Genomic DNA, 23,090 nt, shown 5'->3' on the forward strand with positions numbered 1-23,090 from the left:
TTTTTTGTTTTGTTTTTGTACATTTACTACAATTGAGCTTATGCATTCCTACCTTGCAAACTCCTATCAAGTTTAGGTAGCTATTTCATGAAAATGCATTATCATAAGAGTACACAGTTAGTGATATTAGTAGATCAATATACATTTTTCCTATTACTTTCCAGAGGAATAAACCTGGCTTAGGAGACAGGCGGAATGAGTATGTTCAGTAATGTTAGTCTATATAAAAATATCTCAAGAAGCTAGATCATTACCATTAGTCATGATAAGAATGTCTCCTGGGATGTATGTGTAAGTCAAATGAAAGTTTATGTGGCAGAATTATGTAAGGAAACTTACAATAGTGCCTGCCCACAAACCATGCAATTTGGAAACAGCCAAGAAACAAAACCATAGAGAAGAAGGGATAAATACAACATGTATTAGGGGTTATTATGCAACTACAAAGGTTCAATATGACCCTGGCAATATAGCAAAAAATAGTTATGGAAAAGAAGCTATTTCTTATGCTCAGTAGCTAATTTTCAAACATATGTACCTGTATTTGAAACTTTGAGCATTTCACACATTTTTCTGTATCTGAAAAAAAAATGGATCCAGACTGATATTGTGTATCAATATAGCTGAAAACATTAATATAAAGGTAGCCAAAAGCAAAGTTCAATACGAATTCTAAAAAAGGATATTATTCTGGTTGCTGATAAAGCACTTCTGATGTACATTTTGTTCATATTGGAAAAGAATAATTTACTGTTCAATTTTCCTAGACAGGATGAAACATATATAGTAATATGATTTTATAAAGTTTTTAATTAAATAAAAAGCTAAATTAAGGTGTCTAGATCAAACTGTAGGTATAATTAGAAACTTTAGAAATAATATATAACTCCATTTTGACAACATATATATATTTCAATGTCTAACAGTTAATTAAATCTGCTTTTCATATAATTTATAATAAAAACATGTACTTCCATTTTAAAATGTTCAAGGGCATTAGAGCTATGAAAATTACATATCTTTTAATAGTCTATTCTGGAAATTTAAGAATATACATATCCTCCAGGACAAATATATTTTATGTAAGGCGACATAAGAAAAGTACATAAATTTTCTTATCCATTTTACTATAACTATGAAGTAGGAAATATCTAAACATATTAATATAATTTAAAGGGGAAGGAATGCTTAAAAAGTAGTCAGAAGTTGTCTTCCAGTCCATAATTCACCTATTATGACACATTAAATACATATTACAAATTATAATACAATGATATCTTCCAATTTGTGGACATCTGACTGGGACTGCTACATTTTATATATACTTAAAGAAAATATGAAAATGCAAGAGACAGATTTAAACTACAGACTAGTAAATATACAACCAAAATAGAGTCAGTAATAACTACAGTTTAAATGTTGGGTATGACCATTATACGGTCTAATTTATACTGAAGATAGAATATTTATAATTATTTAACCCATCTTAACAAGCATGCATAATACCAAATTTCAAAATACATGTCTTTTACATTTCTTTTCTTTTTTTAACTTACTGCTTTGTAAGTTCTCTTTTGCCCAGCATGTTTCCGAATTTGTTCTCCATTTGGCCCTGTTTCCACATGCATCGAATAGATGATGTCAAAGAAATCTTCAACCACAGCTACCCGCCGTAAAGATAGCTTCTCATCTACCCCTACGCCATCCTGGAAACAAAACAACAACAAAATACCCACAAGATTAATACAGTAATTTGCATTTAACACATAAGGATGATCAAAACAGAATGTTTTGATAACTTCAACCAAATCATCTAGATAGGAAAATCCAAAAATTCATGAATAAATATTTTACCATTTTATGTATTTGCACACAGAACTTTAAGAAACATAAGAAAAAACAGTTAGCATAGTTAATATTGAATAAATCATGCTTATCTATAAATTCCATCGCTTATGTTTTTATAATTATTTATTTGCAGTCATCAGTATAAATTTCTTAAATTATTTTAGAATACATGTTAAGGCCCAGTAAAAATCCTATATATTTATTCATTTAATGAACAAATATTTATTGAGTTACTGGGTTTTAGAAATTGTAACTAGATAAATAAAAGAAAGAATATGCAGTCTCTACTCTCAAATATCACATAACCTAGAAAAGAAAATGTATCTATAATAGCTACCAGTATTGGACTAAAGGACAATATGAGTTAAAGGTTAAAAATATGACCTCTAGAAAATATCTACGTGAGAAATTTGGATCTTCCATTTAGAAGTTGCATATTTTGTGTAGATCACTTACACCTCTCTAAATTCCAGTTTTCTGCAAGAGATAATAGAGCCCACATCATAGAAATGTTGTAAGAATTAAATGAAATAATATATGTAAAGGGTGTAATCCCATGTTTGCATATAGTGAACACTCAGTAAGTGGTAGCTCTTGTCATTTTGATGATCAGTAAAATATATGCAAAGTATGAGAGAAATTCAGAGAATAAAGATGTCCCTTTCTGCTGAAGTAGCTTCTTGGAAGAAATATAATTTGACATAGGTTGGAGCTGAAGTTGGGCAAAAGTCACAGCAACAGGAAATAGAGCCAAAAGGCAGGAATGTTCGTGGATGATACAGAGCAATAAGAAATTAGTTTGGAATGAGACAATAAAGGTAATTTTACAGGCTGCAACATGAAAGAGAACACACGCGCCACACACACACACACACACACACACACACACACTACAGTGTTCTTACTTGGACTCTGTGACATAATCTGAAGTAATATGACAGCCATGAATGCTGGTATGCAGCACCAGAGAGGGATGAATCTGACCAAAATCATTATTCAGTGGCATGGCGAGATACTCTTGGAACAGTAACCCCAACAGACTGAGCTCACTGCAAAACCAAAAGCCAGTCACCTAGCGCTTTCTTGTTAGTTTGGTTTTTATTTGTTTATCTGATTTAAAATAAGCCTTGTAAGTAGCATGACTAAAGAAGTATATTCAAATAACTATATATAGAAAATCACATCTTGTGACAAACAGCTAGACATCTCACCTTTGCTCACTTTGAAGTGCTCCCTACAAATTATCTGTGATGCACATTGTTGTTCACTAGTCCTCAGACCTTTCTCACAACTCTCCTTTTACATCTTGAGGCATCTCTTCTTCTGTACTGGATCCACACATCACCTCATTGCCTTGTGATGCAAGACCAATATTTAGTGAAAATTTAGAGAGGCTACAGGCAGCACGGCAGCAACCAGCCCAGAAAACTGTCACAGCCTAAAGGATAATATCTGAGAAGGCACAATTTCAGATGCCTCTTCTTGACCTATACGCATTGCTTTTTTTTTTTTTTTAAGTAGGATCTAGTTGTTCTATTTCCTTGATTATCTTCTGCATGATTGCACTATTTTTGAAGGTGGGCTTCTGAAGTTTTCCACCATTATTGCTGAATTGTCTATTTTGCCCTTTAAATCTATCCATTTTTACTTAATCAATGTGGATATCCTCAGAGAATATTCATCATTCCTAGGCTGGAAACCAAAATTCTATCTCTACCTACCAGTAAAACCACCCATAAAACTTCATCTTCTTTGCTCCACATCATAAAATTTGTATAGTAACCTTTCAATTCCTTTGCTGAATAACCAGAAATATATTAATTATGCACACTGTCTGTATTTATTTGTTTATGTGAACAAATATTTGTTCCCTGATTTACTCAGTTATTCAATCATTTATCCTGCTAAACACTAAACTATAAGTGACATAGGCATCATGGCCTATTTATTCATTTTATCAACAAGTATTCAACAGAGCTCAAATATTGCTAAGCCCACTGCTAGATTCTGGATTTAGCAAGGTGTATTAGACAGATAACTGAGGTATTTGTGGAGTTTACAATCGAGCACAGAAAATATATGTTGAAAAAAACGACTGCTAGGGTAGTATATTAATTTCTTATGGTTTCTGTAACAAATCACTTCAAGATGAATGGCTTGAAAAAGAAAGAACTTTTTTCTCTCACACAGTCCTGGGGGCTAGAAGTTCAATCAAGATGTAAGCAAGGCTGCACTCCCTCTAGAGACTCTAGGAGAGAATCCATTCTTTGTCTCTCCCAGCTTCTGGTCATTGCCAGCATTTCAGAACTTGAGTCTGTATCATATTGCCTTCTCTTTTTCTGTGTGGCTCTCCTTTGAGTATCTCTATCATAAGGATCTTTATGGTAGCATTAAGGGCTCAGTCGGATAATCCAAGATTATCTTCTTATCTCAAGATCCTTACTTATAACTACAAAGACCCTTACTCCAAACAAGGTAACATTTAAAAGTTCCAGGAATTAGGATTTAGTATCTTTGGGTAGACATTATACAGCCAACTGCAAGTGGTATGAATTTGAGTACAAGAGGAACAAATTGTGTTATGGGAACATATATTTAAAGTGATTCACATTCACTGGTTAATAGTCAATATTCTTTCAATAAATTAGAAGTTCAGTGCTTAACAAGATAATATTGAAATCATAAATTGTGGAAGGAAATGGTCTATTAACCTTCCATTATGTGAACCTGCTTATTCTCAACTGTGTTCAAGCTCAACTCACACACACACTCTTATGATTAAAGCACAAAAATTTCTTCAGGGGTTGGGTCTAAAATATAAGTAAGCCAAATGCCCCAGGTAAGATAATATGAAGTAATTAGGTTACTCAGGAACTGGAAGAAACATATTCAATGAACTTGGAGCTTAACAAACTGTAAGTTGCATAAATGCAAAGAAAGTCACAAATAGACACATTACAGTAGAAATGTTGAAAAACAAAGACAAAGGGAAAATCTTGAAAATAGCAAGAGATAAATGATCCATCACATATAAGGAAACCCCCATAAGCCTGAAAATTTCACAAAAGAAACAATGGAGGGAAACAATGGAGGGAAATAATTCTCAAACTATTAAATGCAAACAACTGTCAGCCATAAAAAGAATCAATTCACCAGAAAGACATAAGTGCGCCTAATAACAGAACTCCAAGCAGTATAAACACACCTATGCACATGTGTATATGCACACAGACACACTCATGTGCGCGCGCGCGCACACACACACACACACACACACACACACAGATGAAGTAAAAATGAACAGATTTAAAGGGAAAAATAGACAATTCAACAATAATAGTGGAAAACTTCAAAAGTCTACCTTCAAAAATAGGATAACACTGTGCTGGAGGTTCTAGCCAGGGAAATTAAGCAAGGAAAACAGAAAAGAAACCTAGTTTGGACAGGAAGAAGTAAAACTATCTTTGCAGATACTTTGTGTGTTACAGTGCAGATGACATAATCTCATACAAAGGACATTCTAAGAAAGCCACCTGAAAGATATTAGAATTAATAAATGAGCTCAAAATCAATACATGAAATTCAATTGTATTCCTGTGTATTAGCAATGAACACTCTGAAAATAAGGCATAATAAAATAATAATTTGATGTAAATAAGGACATCAAAACACTAAAATACTTAGGAATAAATTTAGATATAACATTAACAAAAGAAGTATAAGCCTTGTATCCTGGAAACTATAAAACATTGTTTTAAAATTTAAAATGAGCCAAATAAACAGAAATTAGAATTAGAAGACTCGTTATTAAGATGACAATAGTCCAAATCAATCAATGCAATCTCTACCAATATTCCAGCTAGCTATTTATAGAAATTGACAAATTGACCTTAAAAATCATATGTAAATGTAAGGAAACGAGAATATTCCAAATAATCTTTAAAAAAAAGAAATTTGGAGTTCACATACTTCTCAATTTCAATGTTTACTATACTAAGTCTTTCTTAAATAGTATGGCATTTGCATGTGAATTGATAAATAGATCAGTAGAATAAAATTGCTGTTTCAGAAAGAAAGACTTACTTTGTGAGTCATGGTACAGATGACATGATCTCACATATAGATCTAAAGAAGCTACTACAAAGTTGTTAGAATTTAATTCATTTTCAACACAAGTGTCAAGACAATGCAATGGGAGAAAAAATAGTCTTTTTAACAAATGGTGCCAGCACAATTATACACCCACATGCAAAGGAGTAAGTCAGATCTGTACCTCACCCGATACATAAAAGTTAAATCAAAATGAATGATAGACCTAAATGTCAGAGCTAAAACTCAAATGTTTTATTTTTTTGAGTTGGGGTTATCACTCTGTCACCCAGGCTGGAGTTCAATGGCATGATCATGGTTCACTGCAGCTTCAACCTCCTGGGCTCAAGTGATCCTTCTGCCTCACCTTCCCAAGTAGCTGGGACTCCCCACACACAACACCACGCCCAGATAATTTAGTGATGTTTTTGTACAAATGAGGTCTCCTTATATTGCCCAGGTTGGTCTCGAACTCCTGGGCTCAAGCCTTCCTCCCTCCTAGGTCTCCCAAAGTGTTGTTATTACAGACCTGAGACCATGCCTGGACTAAAACTCAAAATTCATATAAGAATACGTAAGTAAATATTTGTGATTTTGGGTAAGGCAAAGCTATCCTAGTTATGACACCAAAGGTAAAAGCAACAAAACAAAAATTTATAAATTGAATTACTTTGAAATACATCAAAATGTAAAACTTTTATGCTGCAAATAATACCATCAAAAGGTGAAATGACAACTAACAGGCAAGGAAAAATAATTGACAACCATATATCTAACAAGGAACTTTCATCCATAATAGATGAAAACACAACTCAATAATATAAAGTCAAATAACCCAATTTAAAACCTAACAAAAATTGAATAGACATTTCTCCAAATATATTCAAATGGGAAACAAGCACAAGAAAAGATAATCAATATAATTAGTGACTTGGGAAATGCAAATCAAAACCACAAGGAGACACTATTTCACATTCCCTAGGATTGCTATAATCAAAAATAACAAGTATTGGAGATGATGTTGAAAAACTGGAACCCTCATACATTGCTGGTGGAAATGCAAAATAACTCGGTTGCTTTGAAAAAGGTTTGGCAGTAACAAAAAAATTAAACTTAGTCTTAACCAGATGACATAGCAAGTCCCCCCACCACACACATATTCAAGAAGAATAAGTACACACAAAATATATTATACACAAATATTAATAGCAGCATATTTGTAATAGCCAAAAGTAGAAACTCAGAGGCCCCTAAACTGATCAATGTATAAACAAAATGTGGTATAACCACACAAAGGAATAGTTTTCTGCCATAATAATGACATGGATGAACCCTGAAGACATTAAGCAACATGAAAGAGGCCAGACACAAAAGACCACATATCATATTGGCTCAATTTATGTGAAATTTCAATAATAGGCAAATTTACATAGACAGAAAGTAGATTATTGCTTCTTTAGGACAGGTGAGGAGGGGAGAATGGAGACTGCTAATTCATGCAATCCATACTCAAACAGACCACAATGTAGATAGTAATGCAGAATAGAAATGAAAGTGGCTCAATCAACACTATAATGGTGATTATAGTGGCATGCTGGTCAATGTTTAAAAATTCCCTTTTGAAAAAAAAGTATATATATATATATTTATATATATATATGGTTACTAGAAAGTTTGCTGATATAAAAAATGTATGGCATATAATCTACAAATAATAAAATATGCAATATTTTAATTATAAATTCCAAATAGGCAACAGATTGTCACAGCATGCTTTCATTGATTTTTGCTGAACTCTTGTGTGTCTAGCCAACCTACAGTTTTGATTGACCTATGATATGACAAATAAAATTCCATTCCAATCTGGAAACTCTTTTTCAAGTTTTTAAAAATAATTGCATATTGTATGTGATCTACTATTGAACTATTTTTCACCCTTGTACAGATATTATACATTCAACTGAAACTCCTTTTAGCTTCAGTACTAAGACAATGAAAAACAACTATATGTACCTGACTTGTGGCATTTGCTAACTTTGGTGGTGTAAATACTTCTACCATGGCCTCTTTTAAGTTACTAGTGTAAAATTGCTGAACCTGGTGTTAGAAAGAGATGCAAAATAATGCATCATTATATGATCATTTTATCATAGTGACACTACAGACAAAATTAGTCATCCCCAGACTATAGATAATGCTACATTGTAGAAAGAAAATTAGACATAAGTTTTGAGTTATTCACCAGATTGTAATATTAATTACTTACCAACTTTATATCACAAAACTTTTAGTTATGTCTGTGCTTCACATATGGGTTGTAAAAATTTCTAAAAATTTCCTGTAAGCTCTTATGAGCTATTATAAGCCAGCTCTAAGATACCACTGTTTTTATGTCATTTCAGATGAGTGAATGACAAACTCATTGAATTCAGTGAATATTTTATAGAATAACCACTGTGGTCAACCATTAGCTAAATAACTTCAACAAGAACTCAAAAAACTAATGATCTAACATGACACTTCAGGATGCTATGGAAAACATAGCTACTATCGAAAAAAACTTTGTGTTAAAGCCAATATGATACCAAAACTAACCGAATTTTAAATTGACTTTGTGATAGCAAGTCTGTGTTCAACAAAATGACTGGTTTAGTGCCTTTTTGTATTATATTAATACATTAAAATGATATTGAAGGAAAAAAGTTAAACTAAAAATGAATCATCCTTATTTAACTTTATACTAACTCACTAATTGCCAATTAGTGAACTAATATATATAAACACATAAACATTTAAGGCAATCCAATGAAATTGGTAAGTGACAGAAATACCATGCATAGAGATGCTAACATTATTATCATCAAATCAAATCAAAATGTAATTTAAAAGACTGACAAGCAGCCGGGCTCGGTGGCTCAGCCTGTAATCCCGCGCCTTTGGGAGGCTGAGGTGAGTGGATTGACTGAGCCCGCGGGTTCGAGACCTGCCTGGGCAGTGAGACCTCATCTCTACAATCAATCAAAAAATCAGCAGGTATGGTAGCGCATGCCTGTAATTCCGGCTACTCGGAAGGCTGAGGTGGAAGGATTGCCGGAGCCCAGCAGGCGAGGCTGCGGTGGCCGGGAGCAGCCACTGCACTCCAGTCTGGGTGACAGAGTGAGACTCCAACTCAAAAAAAAAAGACTGACAAGCAGTTGTACATATCCCTTCTTGGTCTTCTAGGATCTATTTGGAAGACACTTTCTTTGAGTTTCAAATGTAACTTCTTTTGAAATTCCTGACTTCAACCTGTATGATGAAACAAGACATGATACAGAAATGATCATTATAGGGCAGATCACTCTCCTAAAATTCTTCCTGACTACCATTTTCCACAGGAGATTACATCTGCTTGGGAGGTAATATGGTAGGATATGGATAGATAAGGACACTGGTATATCGTTCAACCATGCCATTCAGATCAAAACAGGGCAGTTTGCATAATTTTTTTATTTACTTCAAAATAATATTTGAAAGTCAAAATTTTGATATACCAACTATAACATCTACTGAAAGACTATTTATTTAAATTATAATTGGGAATTCAAACTAAGGTCACTATAACACATTTGCCATCTAGGACTCAACGAATGAAAATAGTTATCACTTTTCTTTTTCCGGTCTAAGTGTTAACAATCAGATGTCATAATTGGCAAAAATCATCATTAATGCAGTTGATGTAATAGGCAACAACTTTATAAGATATTTAGAAATAAAAGCAGTATGAAGGGCTGCCAATTTACAGACAGCAAATAAAAGAATGACATAATAAGCCAGGCATAGTGGTTCACGCCTGTAATCCCAGCACTTTGGGAAGCAAAGGTGAGAGGATTGCCTGAGACCAGGGCTTCAAAACCAGCCTTGGGCGACATGGTAAGACCTCATCTCTACAATAAATAAAAAAATTAGCCAGACGTGGTGGCATGTGCCTGTAGTTTCAGCTACTTGGAAGGCGGAACTGGAAGGATCAGCTGAGCCTAGCAGGTTGAGATTGTGGTAGCTGTGAGCATGCCACTGTACTCCAACCTGAGTGACAGAGTAAAACTTCCACTCAAAAAAAAAGAAAATGATATAACAAAGAAAAAAGAGGACATAGAAAAATAAATATGAATTTCTAGCATTTGATTTTCATAAGCATCCTAAGAATTTAGAGAGACCATCTGCAAATAATCTAATTTTCACCAACACCTGTGAGATTCTACTCAAGCAGAAAGGTATAAATATATTCCACTCTTATTCAAGCTGGCTAATTTTCAAAGTGATTAATGCAGCCCTAAACTGTCTTTTTAGTTTTAAGGGAAGATCGTGCCATTTGATCCTCAAGGCTTCACTTCTCCAACACATTTAAAAACAAACAACAATAGCAACAAAATATCTTGTTGCCTACATTATAAGAAACTTCCCAGGTACAAAACTTTTATTTTATCTATTGATTACTGAAGAAATCTACTCTGATTACAAGTAAAATAATATGTTTATAACTTAAATTAAGAGTTTTTATTCAGCAGCAATTTTTAATATCTTCCAATGTGTTTGAGTTACTGACTGCATTTTTAACAAGAAAAACTTATAGAATTTTAAATGGACAATATTTCAAGGAAAAAATAGTACAAAGTAACTAACATAAAGAGAGTAACGAAGTATTTTTAACTTAAAATATTTCAACTTAAAAAATGTTTCTGTGAAAAGCAAACCTATATACAATTTATTAATTTTGTACCAGTAATTCATTTGCAAAAGCAAAGAAAATTTGTCTACTCGTTCCAAAATTAATGATTTACACAGGAACACAGTATTGAATTTCAAGCTTATGTTTCTTCAATGAGAGGATATATATAATTATCTACACAGAATATTCACAATTATCTGTACAGAATATTCATCCTATTTCCAGCTCAAACAGAAGTCCATGTTACTAGGAGGACAATCCCTGCCAGCACAAAGAAGCCTGGAAAAAACACTGCTTGGCCATATGTTCAGATGCTGGCAAAATGAGCTTCACTTGTCAGATATTGTCTTCTATGAGCAACTTTTCAGCACTTCCCTGACACATGCTGTTGTTACCATTAAAGTACAAATAACTTTCCATTTTGAGGTACTGACTAACCAGTTATCACTCAGGCTGCATGTTTCTCTGTTTGTTCATTATTTTGCTGCTCTAGCACCTATCAAACAGCTTATGTAGTAGCTAAGAAAACAGGTCCAAAACAAGTTTTTCTCCTTGAAAACTGAGTTGTTTAATACAAATTTGGGGTTCATCTGAAGATTTCATCACTTAAATTTTCTATTTTGCTCATTATTGTGATTAATTCAGTATTCGGCTGCAATTGTGCTACATCTTCTTGGACGTTCTCTTAACTAATAGGCATAATCATTATGTAAAAGAGCAGTAAATTCCCTTTTATATCTTTAGGGCTAGGAACCAGAGAAAGACAAGTAAAAATGAGGTTGAGAGATATTAATATTCACAGCAATTTTAATTATTTTTAAGAAATAATTCAAAAGATGTATGGTAACTATGGCCAGCAACCTATAGTGCATGAGTATATTTACAAAGGGATGCTAAAGCAATTTTAAAAAATGTTAAAGCCCTTAGAGTTAGGAAGTCAATCTTTTGAATTATAATTATTTTTCTGGGATTATAATTCCCAGAGAAAAGTACTTTTATTTTGGAAAAATTATGGAAATAGTAACTTTGTTGGGGTACAGGTGGATGCAAAGTAAAAATCTTTAACTAAATACAAGGCAAGGAATTAAATACTAGAAAGAAATATTACTCTCCATTTCTAAGTTGTTCAGAAGAGCTACCATAGAGTTTCACTGGGAAGTAAACATGAAGACTTAGCAAGTAATACCTGTGAGAGACATCTCTATCAAAACTTGGTTATCAGAGCTTTCTATACTTTTATGACTGAATAATATTCTATTGCATGGCTATGCCACAAGTGCTTTTCTTTTTTTCTTTCAGTTGATGGACTTATGGGTTGATTCCAGCTTGGCACTATATTGAAAAAAGCTACTACTGTTTTTAACTTGTTTCTTCATTATAAGACCCACTACATAATGAATGCATTAAGAAAAGATGGTTGGTGATAATTATATTGAAAATGTAATGCACAGAATAGTCCCTGGTATATACTACATGATTAGTAAATGTCCAATTAAATCGAATAATATCTCTATAAACCTGGTTAATTTGTAGAATCTCCTTGTAAGGAAGTTAGTTATGCTGTATGTATTGGGATGTGGTACCACATTATGCCCCTTTGTGACAGACTGTCATATTCCATTATTTACTTCCTAAGTTGTCTTGGGGAATTTCTTTACATTTCTCTGGGCCTTAGTTTTCTTATCTAAAACATGTAGATAAGTATAGCATTTTTCTGTTTCATATTAATTTAGGACTAATTGAATTTTTCCTGGAATTTAACAAGTACCCAACAAATGTAAATTATGATTTTATTACAGATAATACGTATCCTTCAACTATCTGACTAAGTCTATTACATAAAGAGAGTGTTGAGAATAATGTCCTCAAAAAATGTAGGAAAAAGTAAAAAGGCACCAACTATAGCCAACACAATATTAAAGGAGAAGAATAAAATAGGATGACTGATATTACCCAAATTCAAGACTTCCTATAAAGCTGTAGTAATCAAGACTGTGTGATATTGGCAAAAGAATAGAAAAATAGATTAGTGGAACAGAATGGAGAGCTCAGAAATAGACCTACATAAATATAGTCAATTGGTCTTTGACAGAGAAGTATAAAGGCAATACAATGGAGCAAAGTTCGTTTTAATAAATGGAACTGAAACAACCAGGCATCCACATGTGAAGAAAGGAGGAGGAGGAGGAGGAGGAGGGAAAGAGAGAAAGAGAGGAAGGGAGGGAGGGGGGAGAGAGGGAAAGGAAAGGAAGGAAAGGGGGGGAAGGGAGGGAGGCAGGCAGGCAGGCAGGCAGGCAGCCAGCATCTAGGCACAGACCTTACAGCCTTCAAGAGATTAATTGAAAATAGAACATAGACCTTCAGACCTAAATGTAAAATGCAAAATTATATGTAACTCCTAGAAGATAGGAGAAAATCTACATGAACTCAAGCATAGATAGTGATGACTGACTTTTTAGATACAACACCAAAGGCATGATCCATGAAAGAAAGAATTGATAAGCTGGACTTCCTTAAAATTAAAAACTTCTGCTCAGTGAAAGATACAATCAAGAGAATGAGAAGACAGGTCATAGACTGCCAGAAAATACTTGCAGCAGACATATGGAAAAAACTATTATCAAAACATACAAAAACTCAGAGAACTTAAGAATAAGAAAATGAACAATTTGACTTAAAAATGCACTAAAGATCTGAACATTTTACCAAAGAAGATAATCAGATAGCAAATAAGCATATGAAAAAAAGATTCACATTGTATGCCTCATAAAACACAAATTAAAACAACAAAATGATACCACCACACACATATTAGAAAGCCCAAAATTCAAGACACTAACACCACCACAAATTGGTAAGGATATGGAACAACAAAATCTCTAATTCACTCATGGGAATATAAAATTTTAGGAATAGAGTTTGGCAGTTTCTTACAAAACTAAATATTCTCTTACCCTACAATCCAGCAGACATACTCCTTGATATTTACTCAAAGAGAGTTGAAAATTTAAGTTCACACAAAAACCTACACACCCATGCTTATAGCAGCTTTATTCATAATTGCCAAAATTTGGAAGCAAACAGATGTCCTTCAGTAAGTATAATGGATAAACTGTGGTAAACCAAAGAAATATTATTTAGCACTAAAAAGAAATTAACTATTAAGTCATGAAAATACATGAGATAAATACATACTACTAAGTTAATGAAGTCGATCTGAGTAAGCTACAGAGTGTATGATTCCAACTATGTGACATTTGGAAAAGGCAAAACTATGAAGACAGTAAAAAGATTAGTGGTTTCTGGGGATTTGGGGGAGAGAGAAATAAGTAGACAAAGGATAAATAGAGGATTTTTAAGGTAGTGAAACTTTTTTTAAAGATACTGTATTGATAGATACATGTCATTAAATATTTAAGCAAACCCACTAAATATATAACACCAAGAGTGTTAAAAGTAAACTATGCCCTTTGGGTGATAATGATGTGTCAGTGTAGGTCGATCAGTCATAACAAATGTAGCATTCTAGTGCAGGATGTTGATAGTGGGGATGGTTATGAGTCTGTGAAGGCAGGGAATACTTTTGCTCAATATTGCTGTGAACCTAAAGTCTATTTAAAAGGAGGGGTGATGGCATAATCTCCTTTTGAGAGTGAATTTTGCCTTCCTGTGTGGCAATAGTGGAAGTTTATTCAACTGGACCAAAAACCAGTTCAGGAAATATTTTTGTAATCCAAGCTTGGTCAGTTTTTAAAAAATGAAAATTCACATAAAATTAAAACTTAACAACCAAATCTTTTTTATCCCTTGTTAGTGTACGCATCTCTAAAAATATATTTTTTCACTTTTTAAAAACAATTCAGGCGCGCTCTGGAACAGCCCGCCTGTTCTCACCCGGCTTCTCTCCAGCCTCGGCCTGGGTGCCACAGTCGCCATCACGTTGGGCTCCACTCTCTGCCGCTGCGCTGCGGCTGCAGCCCGCCCCAGCCCCCGGCCCCACCGCTGCCGCTATCCATTCAGTTCACTGCTTTTCTCATGGGTCACATGAGACAGATGCGGCTTTGATGCTTGCTGGGTGACATACTTCAACAAAGCAGATATAGATGCCTGGGAATTGCGTAAAGGGATGAACGCACTTGTTGGCTATGATCTGGTTCCAGAACCCAAAAATCATTGATGCTGCTTTGCTGGCATGCAGATGGTTAAATGATTTTGCTAGTGCAGTTTGCATGTGCTATATTGGCATGCAGATGGTTAAATGATTTTGCTAGTGCAGTTTGCATGTGCTAGAGGTTGTTAAGGACAAAGCAGGACCTCATAAGGAAATCTACCCCTATTCATTCAGGAACTTAGATCAACTTTAAGAGAATTGGAAATCTCCACTCCCAAGGAGCTGGGCCTTGACAAAGTGTAAACCCCATGGATGTGCTTCCCAAAGATTTATTGGTGTTGCAACTCGATTGTAAACAGTTACCTGGAAATACTGATGATAGCATATTATCTTATTTGAACAAGTTTTCCTTCATTGAGTACCAAACCATGTAATGGTAATTTGGACTTTAATAAAAGGGAAATGAGTTTGAACTGAAAAAATAAATAAAATAAAACAATTCATATTGAAAAATAAAAATTTGCCAAGGACATAAAACATTCACTTATTTTAATTTTCTCTTTAAAAAAGAAATAAAACCTTCCAACATAAGGTAACTAGAAAGAATGAATAATAAGCATAGTTTAAACTGCAGAGTTTACAAAATCAGGTAAATTTCTTGGGTCAAGTAAGCAATAGGTTGCAAGATTTGAAACAGAACCCCACATAAAAGTAGGACTCTCAAAACAAAGGACCATATACAATTGAAAGAGTAAACTAGAAGAATATCTGCCCAAGATGACTTGTCAAGTTTATTTGGATCTTGGCTTGGAAAAAGAAGTCTCACTTTTTGGGGAATCAATGAAAGAAAACTGATAGAGCTGTGAGACCCCAGATTTAAGAAACACAACAAATCCCAAGCAGGATAATTTTGTTTTCAAAAATCTACTCTTGAATACATGACTACGTATCAAATTGCAGATAACCACATACAGACTATATTAAAAAGTGGCCAGAAAGATAAGATAGATTAGCCTAAAGGAACAAGTTTGTTGACAGCAAACATCTCAAGAGCCACAAAGTCAGAAGGCAATAGAATAACAGCTTGTGATTCTGAATATTTTGTTGTATTTCTGTTAAACCCACATGCTCATTTCTTTTGGATATATAACTTGGAGTTGAATTGCTTGGTCATAGGGCATATTTATGTTCACATCACACAATTTCCAAAATAATCACACAATTTTTTAGAAGGCTTGGGATCCTACAGTAAGATGAACTTGTCTCTTAAGTGGCCTTAATTCATATCCCCTCCAACACACATTGAGCTTCTTTGTGTATTGTTGCCTAATTCTATATCATTAATGTATGTTAAAATTATCATATGAAAATAATATTTGTTGACTGCTTAATATGTACTTCAGACTGCTAAACACTTTACATGTATTGTCTTTTTTAGTTTTCAAAATAATCATCTATTATTTCCATTTCATAGTTAATCATCTATTATTCCCAGTTCACAGTTAAGGAAGCTGAGACTCAGAAAATGAATATATTCTCCAAGGTCACATGTCTAGAAAACAGAAAGCACAACACAATATAAAATAATGAATATGGCACCACCTGGCGATCATTTCAGTAGGTCAGGGCATCTTTGAAAAGAGAAATTAGTCTAATTAAATGCACAGAGACACATATGAATTACAGTGTTTATAAAATACAAAGTGTGTTAAGATCAAGACTATATTGTACTAAAGAGACTTCAAACTATTGCAGCTTAAATAAGATAGAAATGTGTTTATCTCTCATCTAACAGTCTGGTGATCCAGAGCTTGCATGGTAGCTTTGCATCTGGAATACATGCTGCCAAGGTTTCCCAGACGTTGCTATTTTTCCAGCTAGAAGTAAAAGTGAAAGAGAACATACAGGAAGCAAGTTGTACTCATCACTTCCGCTTATGTATCACTGGCTCTAACTTAATCACACAGCCACATCTAGAGGCAAAGCAGGATAGAAAATATAGTCAAGAAATTGGTCTAAGGAGTCAGTCATGTGCCCAGCTAAAATTCAGTGTTGCTATTAGTAAGAGAACAAAAACAGTGAAAATGAAGAACAATTCATTTCCTAGTCAAATCTGTTGAAATCATGGGACATGTGCCAAGATGTAAGAGAAAACAAAAGACAAGCAGGTTAAAATTCAATTGGTAGAGACTGAAGGGAGTGACCTAACAGAGTAGTTAATAAGAAGTTTAAAAAAATTTTTTTAGTTGAAATATAACAGAGACAAAATGCACAAATTATAAATGTATAGCTTAATGAACTTACACAAATTAAAAATACCCATGTAAGGATGACCCAGGTTAAGAAACAGAAGAGTTGCAGAACACCCACAAGAGCCCTGATGCCTCTTCCTAAGGAGAATTCTTGCTCACCACCCCAGAGGTAACCCCCGCCATAATTTCTCAACATAGATTAGCATTGCCTATTTTATTATACTATTATGTTTGTGGGATCTTTGAGGGGCCCCCCAAAATATCCCAGAACATTTATAAAATATTGTGCATGTATTCTTTCATGTTTAAACCTCAATCACCTTCGTTTGAGGTGATACTCTTTCCACTGCTAAAAACTGTTTTTGAAAACTCCTCAGTTTTGATGCCTTTTAGTGCTTCTGTTATTTTTTGTTTCACCTATTCCACATTGTCAGAATGTTTCCCTTTGAGGACTTTTTTCATCTGGGGAAACAGTTACTCAGTGTGAGATCGGGTAAATAGAGAAGGTGGGGTGCGGGATCATGCTGTTTTTTGGTAAAAAAAATAAATAAATAAAACTGCTAAACACTCAGCGTGGTGTGGGCAAGTGTGCTTGTAAATGACTCACCATGAAATGGGCAAATGCATGGAAAGAATCATTAAAAAAAAATTATCTGAAGCCAAATGCAGCCTCTCACAACAGTGCCAGCTGGTACACTGATGCTGATGGATTCCTAGAACACTTACCTAGAAGGGGAAGCCTCTACCCCTCCTCCAAAAAAAGATAATTCTGTTCTGTTTTCGGGGGGGGGCCCCCCTACCTACAGCAGTATTTTTTATGGCTGCATAGTATTCCATAGTAGAATATGCCATAATTATGCAACCATTTTTTTCAAGATAAAGATTAGAGTTGCTTCCAGATTTTGGCTATTAGAAATAATACTGCTTTCATTGTTTCTTTCATGTTTTTAGTACACTCATTATTTATTTCCTGTCAGTATATAACCAAAGGAGTAGAATTGCTTCATTGTGTGTGTGTGTGTGTGTGTGTGTGTGTGTGTGTGTGTGTGTTTAATTTTTGTAAGCCACACTGAATAGTTGTTTTCCCCCCGAGGGGCTGTATCAATGTAATGTTCCTCTAGCGATATATGAATATCCTAACTGCTCAACTCTCACTAACACTTGGAATGCCAATCTTTTAGACTACTCTGATAGGTGCAATAGTGGTCTTGATTTTAATTTCTCTGATGACTACTAAGCATAAGGATTTTTTCTTATATTGTTAGTCACTTGGATATGCTCTTTTGTTAAATATCTAAGTCACATTCCCGACTTTTTATTGAGTGGTCTTTTTCCTCTTTATAGCAGTTCTCTATGTAGTCTGAGTATAAATCCTTTGCCACTTTGTAACTATTTTCTCCGTGAATAGCTTTTGACTTTTTTTGAATGAAGAAGTGACAAGAATACTTTGAGAAAATTAATCTGCCATGAATATGTTAAAGTTGATCAGAGAGGTGTTAAAATGATAACGTATATATTCCTTGAGAAAGGTAACTAGGATCTAATTTAAACAAAGAACAACAACAATAGAAAAGAAAGAAAAAGTTTGAGAGAAATACTTTATAAAGGTTTAATCCATCCATTTATTCAATACTGAGAAGGCTTGATAACTGAGTTGGAAAATTATGAGATACAGACCATTCATGAAGGACAGTGATTACTTGATCAAACAAGGCAGTCGATATTGGCTAAGATGGGAATGCAGGATTATTACTGTTCAGAATAACAGCCAACCATTACTTAACAATGAGCATATGTTCTGAGAAATGCATCATTAGGTGATTTCTTTATTGTGCAAACATTACAGAGTGTCTTTACACAGACATAAATGGTGTAGCCTACTATACACCCAGGCCACATGATACAACCTATTGCTCACAGGTCACAAACTTGTACAGCGTGTTACTGTACTGAATACTATATACAAGTATAATACAATGGATAAGTATCTGTGTACCTAAACATAGAAAAATGTACAGTAAAAATATATTATCATCTTATGGAACCACCATCAAATACACCATCCATCCTTGACCAAAACATCATTATGGAGCAAATGACTGCACCAAGGAGTGTTTAATATTGTTTGCTATGAAATCAGCAAGATATAAAGATCACCAAGTACCAGTAAATACCAACTTTTCCCAATTTAAAGGCATTCTATTATGCTTGCTATGATTAAAAGCTCCACATCTGTTTTCTTTCTAACAAGGAAAAACAAAATGACATATTGCAGACTCAAAGAAAGCAAAATTAAGAAATCATAAAGGAACAGAAAGTGCTTTCTTCATACAAGATTTCCTCATATCTGCAATCCTAATACTCTGGGAGGCTGAGGCAGGAGAATCACTTGAGGCCAAGAGTTTGAGACCAGTCTGTACAATATAGTGAGACACGGTCTCTACAAAAAATAAAAATAAAAATAATTAGCCAGGCATGGCAGCAAATGCCTGTAGTTCCAGCTACTCAGAAGACTGAGGCAGGATAGCTTGAGCTCAGGAGTGCAAGGATGCACTGATTTGAGAAGCAGCTACATTGGATGCCTGTTTGTCAGAAGATTCCTCATCTCCTCCCATGTTAGCCAGGATGTCCTTCTTCTTCTGTTTCTTAGTTGTACTAATAAGTTATAAGCAAAGGCTGCAGAACTTCTCCTGAGTTATATTAAAATGTTTATCAGAGTGAGATTTCAGGTCTTCTATTATTATCATTATTGGCAACATCATCACCCAGCATTTATTAAGCACTTACCATATAGGGTGTATCATATGCATTACTCATTCCCTGTAAAGGCCTGTAAAAACGTATTATTACTATTATTACTATTCTGTAGCTGGAGAAAATAAAACAGAAAGGTTCAACAATTGGCCCAAAGTTACTCCACTAGTAAGTCATGGGACATGGATATAAACCAAGACAGCATAACTCTGGAGCCTGCTTTCTTAAATATTGTTCTCTATCTTCTCCTTATCAGATATCCAGTAAAAATAAAGGCCCTATAAGAACATAACAATGAGACTTTAGTGGTAAGGACTTGGGACATGGGAAGCCCCATGTGGCACGGAGCACTCGAAGGACAGAAATGAGACTGAGACACAACAGTAGGTTATAAAGACAAAAGGCCACTGAAAATATTTCAAGTCTGTTCACTCATGTCCTTTTCCTTTTCTGCACCCCTGTCATCACTGACCTGGAGCACTCCCATAGTCTTTATTCCCCTCTCCACTTCCAAACTCTCACTCGCTCCAATGCATTCTCCATCCTACTCCCAGATGATCATGTAAAATCAGGAAACAGTTCATGCCACTCTTCTTTTTTTTTTTTTTTTTTTGAGTTGGAGTCTCACTCCATCGCCCAGACTGGAGTGCAGTGGCCACTCCCAGCCACCGCTGCCTCAACCTGCTGGGCTCCGGAGATCCTTCTGCCTCAGCCTTCCAAGTAGCTGGAACTACAGGCATTCAGTGACATCCCCCTGCACATAGAAAAAACTCAAACTCCCCATCAGGGCCTACAAAGTCCTGCAAAGTCTGTCCCTTGCCTCCTATCTGATCTCATCTCATCCCACTTTACCCTGCTCACCACATACATTGACTTTTATGCCACTTTGTTTGTTTGTTTGTGTGTGTGTGTGTGTGTTTGTTTTTTGGCACAGCAAGTCCTTACTTTTTACAAGTTCTTTGTGACTGCTATTTTGTCTGCCTGACCTGTTATTTTTCCAGCAACTTAAATGTCTGGTTTCTTCTTACCCTTCATCTCAACTTAATACCTATAGATTTTTTTACCTACCCCTCTAGAATGTTCCTCGGAACTTCTTTATCATATAGCATACTCCTTACTTCCATAGTAAATTTTATCAAAAGCTATAATATTGTCACTTCACTGTAAATATATTCATTTAACTTTTCCACCAGAAAATTAAGCTTCCTGATACTGTTTGTCTGGCATATGCTAGATACCAGCAAAATTTTTAATTAGATTAATGTATGGATCAATAAATGGCTCTCATGTTTCTGATCCTGGGTAACTAGGGGCATAGAGCAGTAATTGAGATACGAAATGCAGTAAGACAAGTAAGTTTTAGGTAGGAACATAGTTCAGTGAGGGGAAGATTGAATTTTGGATGCCTGCAGGAAATACAAGAAGAAATAAATTTCATGAAGTGGCTTAGAAATATGGACCTAAAACTCTGAGAAAAGTCTGCACAAAATAACACAGATTTAGAAGACAAGAGCAGGATGGCAGATGAAGCAATAGGTGCGGATAAAAAGGCTCCCAAGAATATGCAGAATGAAAAGAAGCCAAAGAGCAAGAAACAAGATCAAAGAGGAAAAAAGGGAAAAGACTGAGAAGAGACCTTCAAAGAGGTCAGAGCGGTTTCAGGAGAAGATGAAGAGCTTTTCAAGAAAAATGAGAGGTTAGATCATGAAGGTCAAATTCTTAGGAGAATTTAAGTAGGATGACCAATGAAAAGGGGCATTAGATTTGGTGTTTAGGAAACCCTGATGACATTTGGGAGAGGTGGAAATAGGGTAGAAGAGGGCAGCAAAGATAAACGTTTCAAATTCATAGCTTTGCCTATGACTATATCAAAATCTCTATTAGTGGCTTTTAAAACACTATGACACAGAAAGTGACAAAATGAAATTACTAAGTATCCCCCCATCAGCTCTAAAAAAGAAATAGTTATTCTACAATGTTGGGATTTTCTAAAGAGGGAGTATCAAAGTCAGTTGAAAAGGCTGGCCTATTCAAACTTGCAGAACTATGTTAAGGAAACCCATGATTATCAGTAGCAAAAAGCTACCAGGGGTGCTTTCAGAGAATGAAAGCTGTACCATATCCACATTCAACAGAAAAGAGATTTGTCAGCAAGGGGTTGTGACCAACAGCAGTTCACAGAGTCTGCCAGGGTACGGCTGGCAATTCAAGATCACAGATGCCTCAACTGGCTCTAATCAGGGAGAGTCCTTTTTTGCTAAGTGCATTCATATCAGTAGTCAGTAGAGATGCATCTATACACTAAATCTTGCACCTGAGCTGAGAGTAAGTAGTCTAGAGTATTTAATTTACCCCCACCCCCGAGTTCAAAGACAGAGCCATGTTGAAATAACCCACCTTGCAAAGCCAAAAACTGACCTCAAACATAGACGGAAGAGAGCACAGAAAAGAGGGATTTTAGCACAGTTGGCATACAGAACTGGAAATGAGACAGGGAAGGGCTTCTAAACAGCCCGTTCTTTTTCTACTTTTGCCCTCAGATATTCTGACACGTAATCAATCTACTTGTTTGTCAAAAGAAATGGTTATTTTGTGGGCAGGGGTGAGAGGGTGGGGTGGGGGCTTAGCAGCAAGGAAGACATTCCTATAAATATCCACGTCCTGTTAATGAAAACGAGGGATTCCACATATCTGCTGCAATACAAGAAACACACACACTTAAAATCTCTTCTTTCTTTAGATAATTAAACAGGACCTAGGATACTGTTCTGCAGAATAGAACACCTGTTTGTTAATAGAAGAGGTGTGGCAGACAGTATAAAAGGAGCCATTTGATACACTCTCCATGCCATTCACTGTGGAAGAGGCTGAGATATAAAATTCCAAGTGGAAAGCTAAATAAAGCAAGGCATGGTGGAGGAACCAGGACGAATTTTGGACGCCTGCCCTCTTATTTCCTGTTTGTGGGAGGCAAGCAGTGGCAGCTGCTGGGTTAGTTCCTGGAAGGGTCTCTGGGGCCAAAGAGGGCTCAGGTTGCTGTTAGTTGCTGTTACATCTACTTCAGCGGTGGTGGCTGGAGCAGCGGGTACAGGTGAGGTTGCCCTGGCGGTCTCCATGGCAACGCGGGAGTGGGTGGCAGAGTGAAAGACGCCTCACCTCCCCGACCTCCAGGCACACTCTGCGCTCCTGGCTCTGTGCGCTGGGAGCGCTGGGCTCCGCGAGGGGGAGCCGTCCTCTCAACCGGCGGCCTCAAACATCACCGTTGCCATGGCAGCGGCCAGAGGAGGCAGACCAAGGTCCATTTCCCACTGATGCTCCCCGCCCCCAG

General features: G+C 35.4%; 1 protein-coding gene across 1 annotated transcript in view; it reads right to left on the reverse strand.

Moving 5' to 3' along the window:
* Positions 1-538: 538 nt before the first annotated feature.
* The window catches only part of LOC110594875, an 82,633-nt gene continuing 60,081 nt past the window's right edge, over positions 539-23,090 (reverse strand). The window contains exons 2-3 of the mRNA XM_021708932.1: positions 1,557-1,706; positions 539-579 (exon numbers count right to left, since the gene is read on the reverse strand). Coding sequence (XP_021564607.1) covers positions 562-579; positions 1,557-1,706 — 168 coding nt within the window. The 3' untranslated portion in view covers positions 539-561. The remainder of the gene's footprint in view (positions 580-1,556; positions 1,707-23,090) is intronic.

Source organism: Carlito syrichta, unplaced genomic scaffold, assembly GCF_000164805.1.
Source record: "Carlito syrichta isolate Samal-C Ts95f unplaced genomic scaffold, Tarsius_syrichta-2.0.1 Scaffold65441, whole genome shotgun sequence".
NCBI classification, from domain to species: domain Eukaryota; kingdom Metazoa; phylum Chordata; class Mammalia; order Primates; family Tarsiidae; genus Carlito; species Carlito syrichta.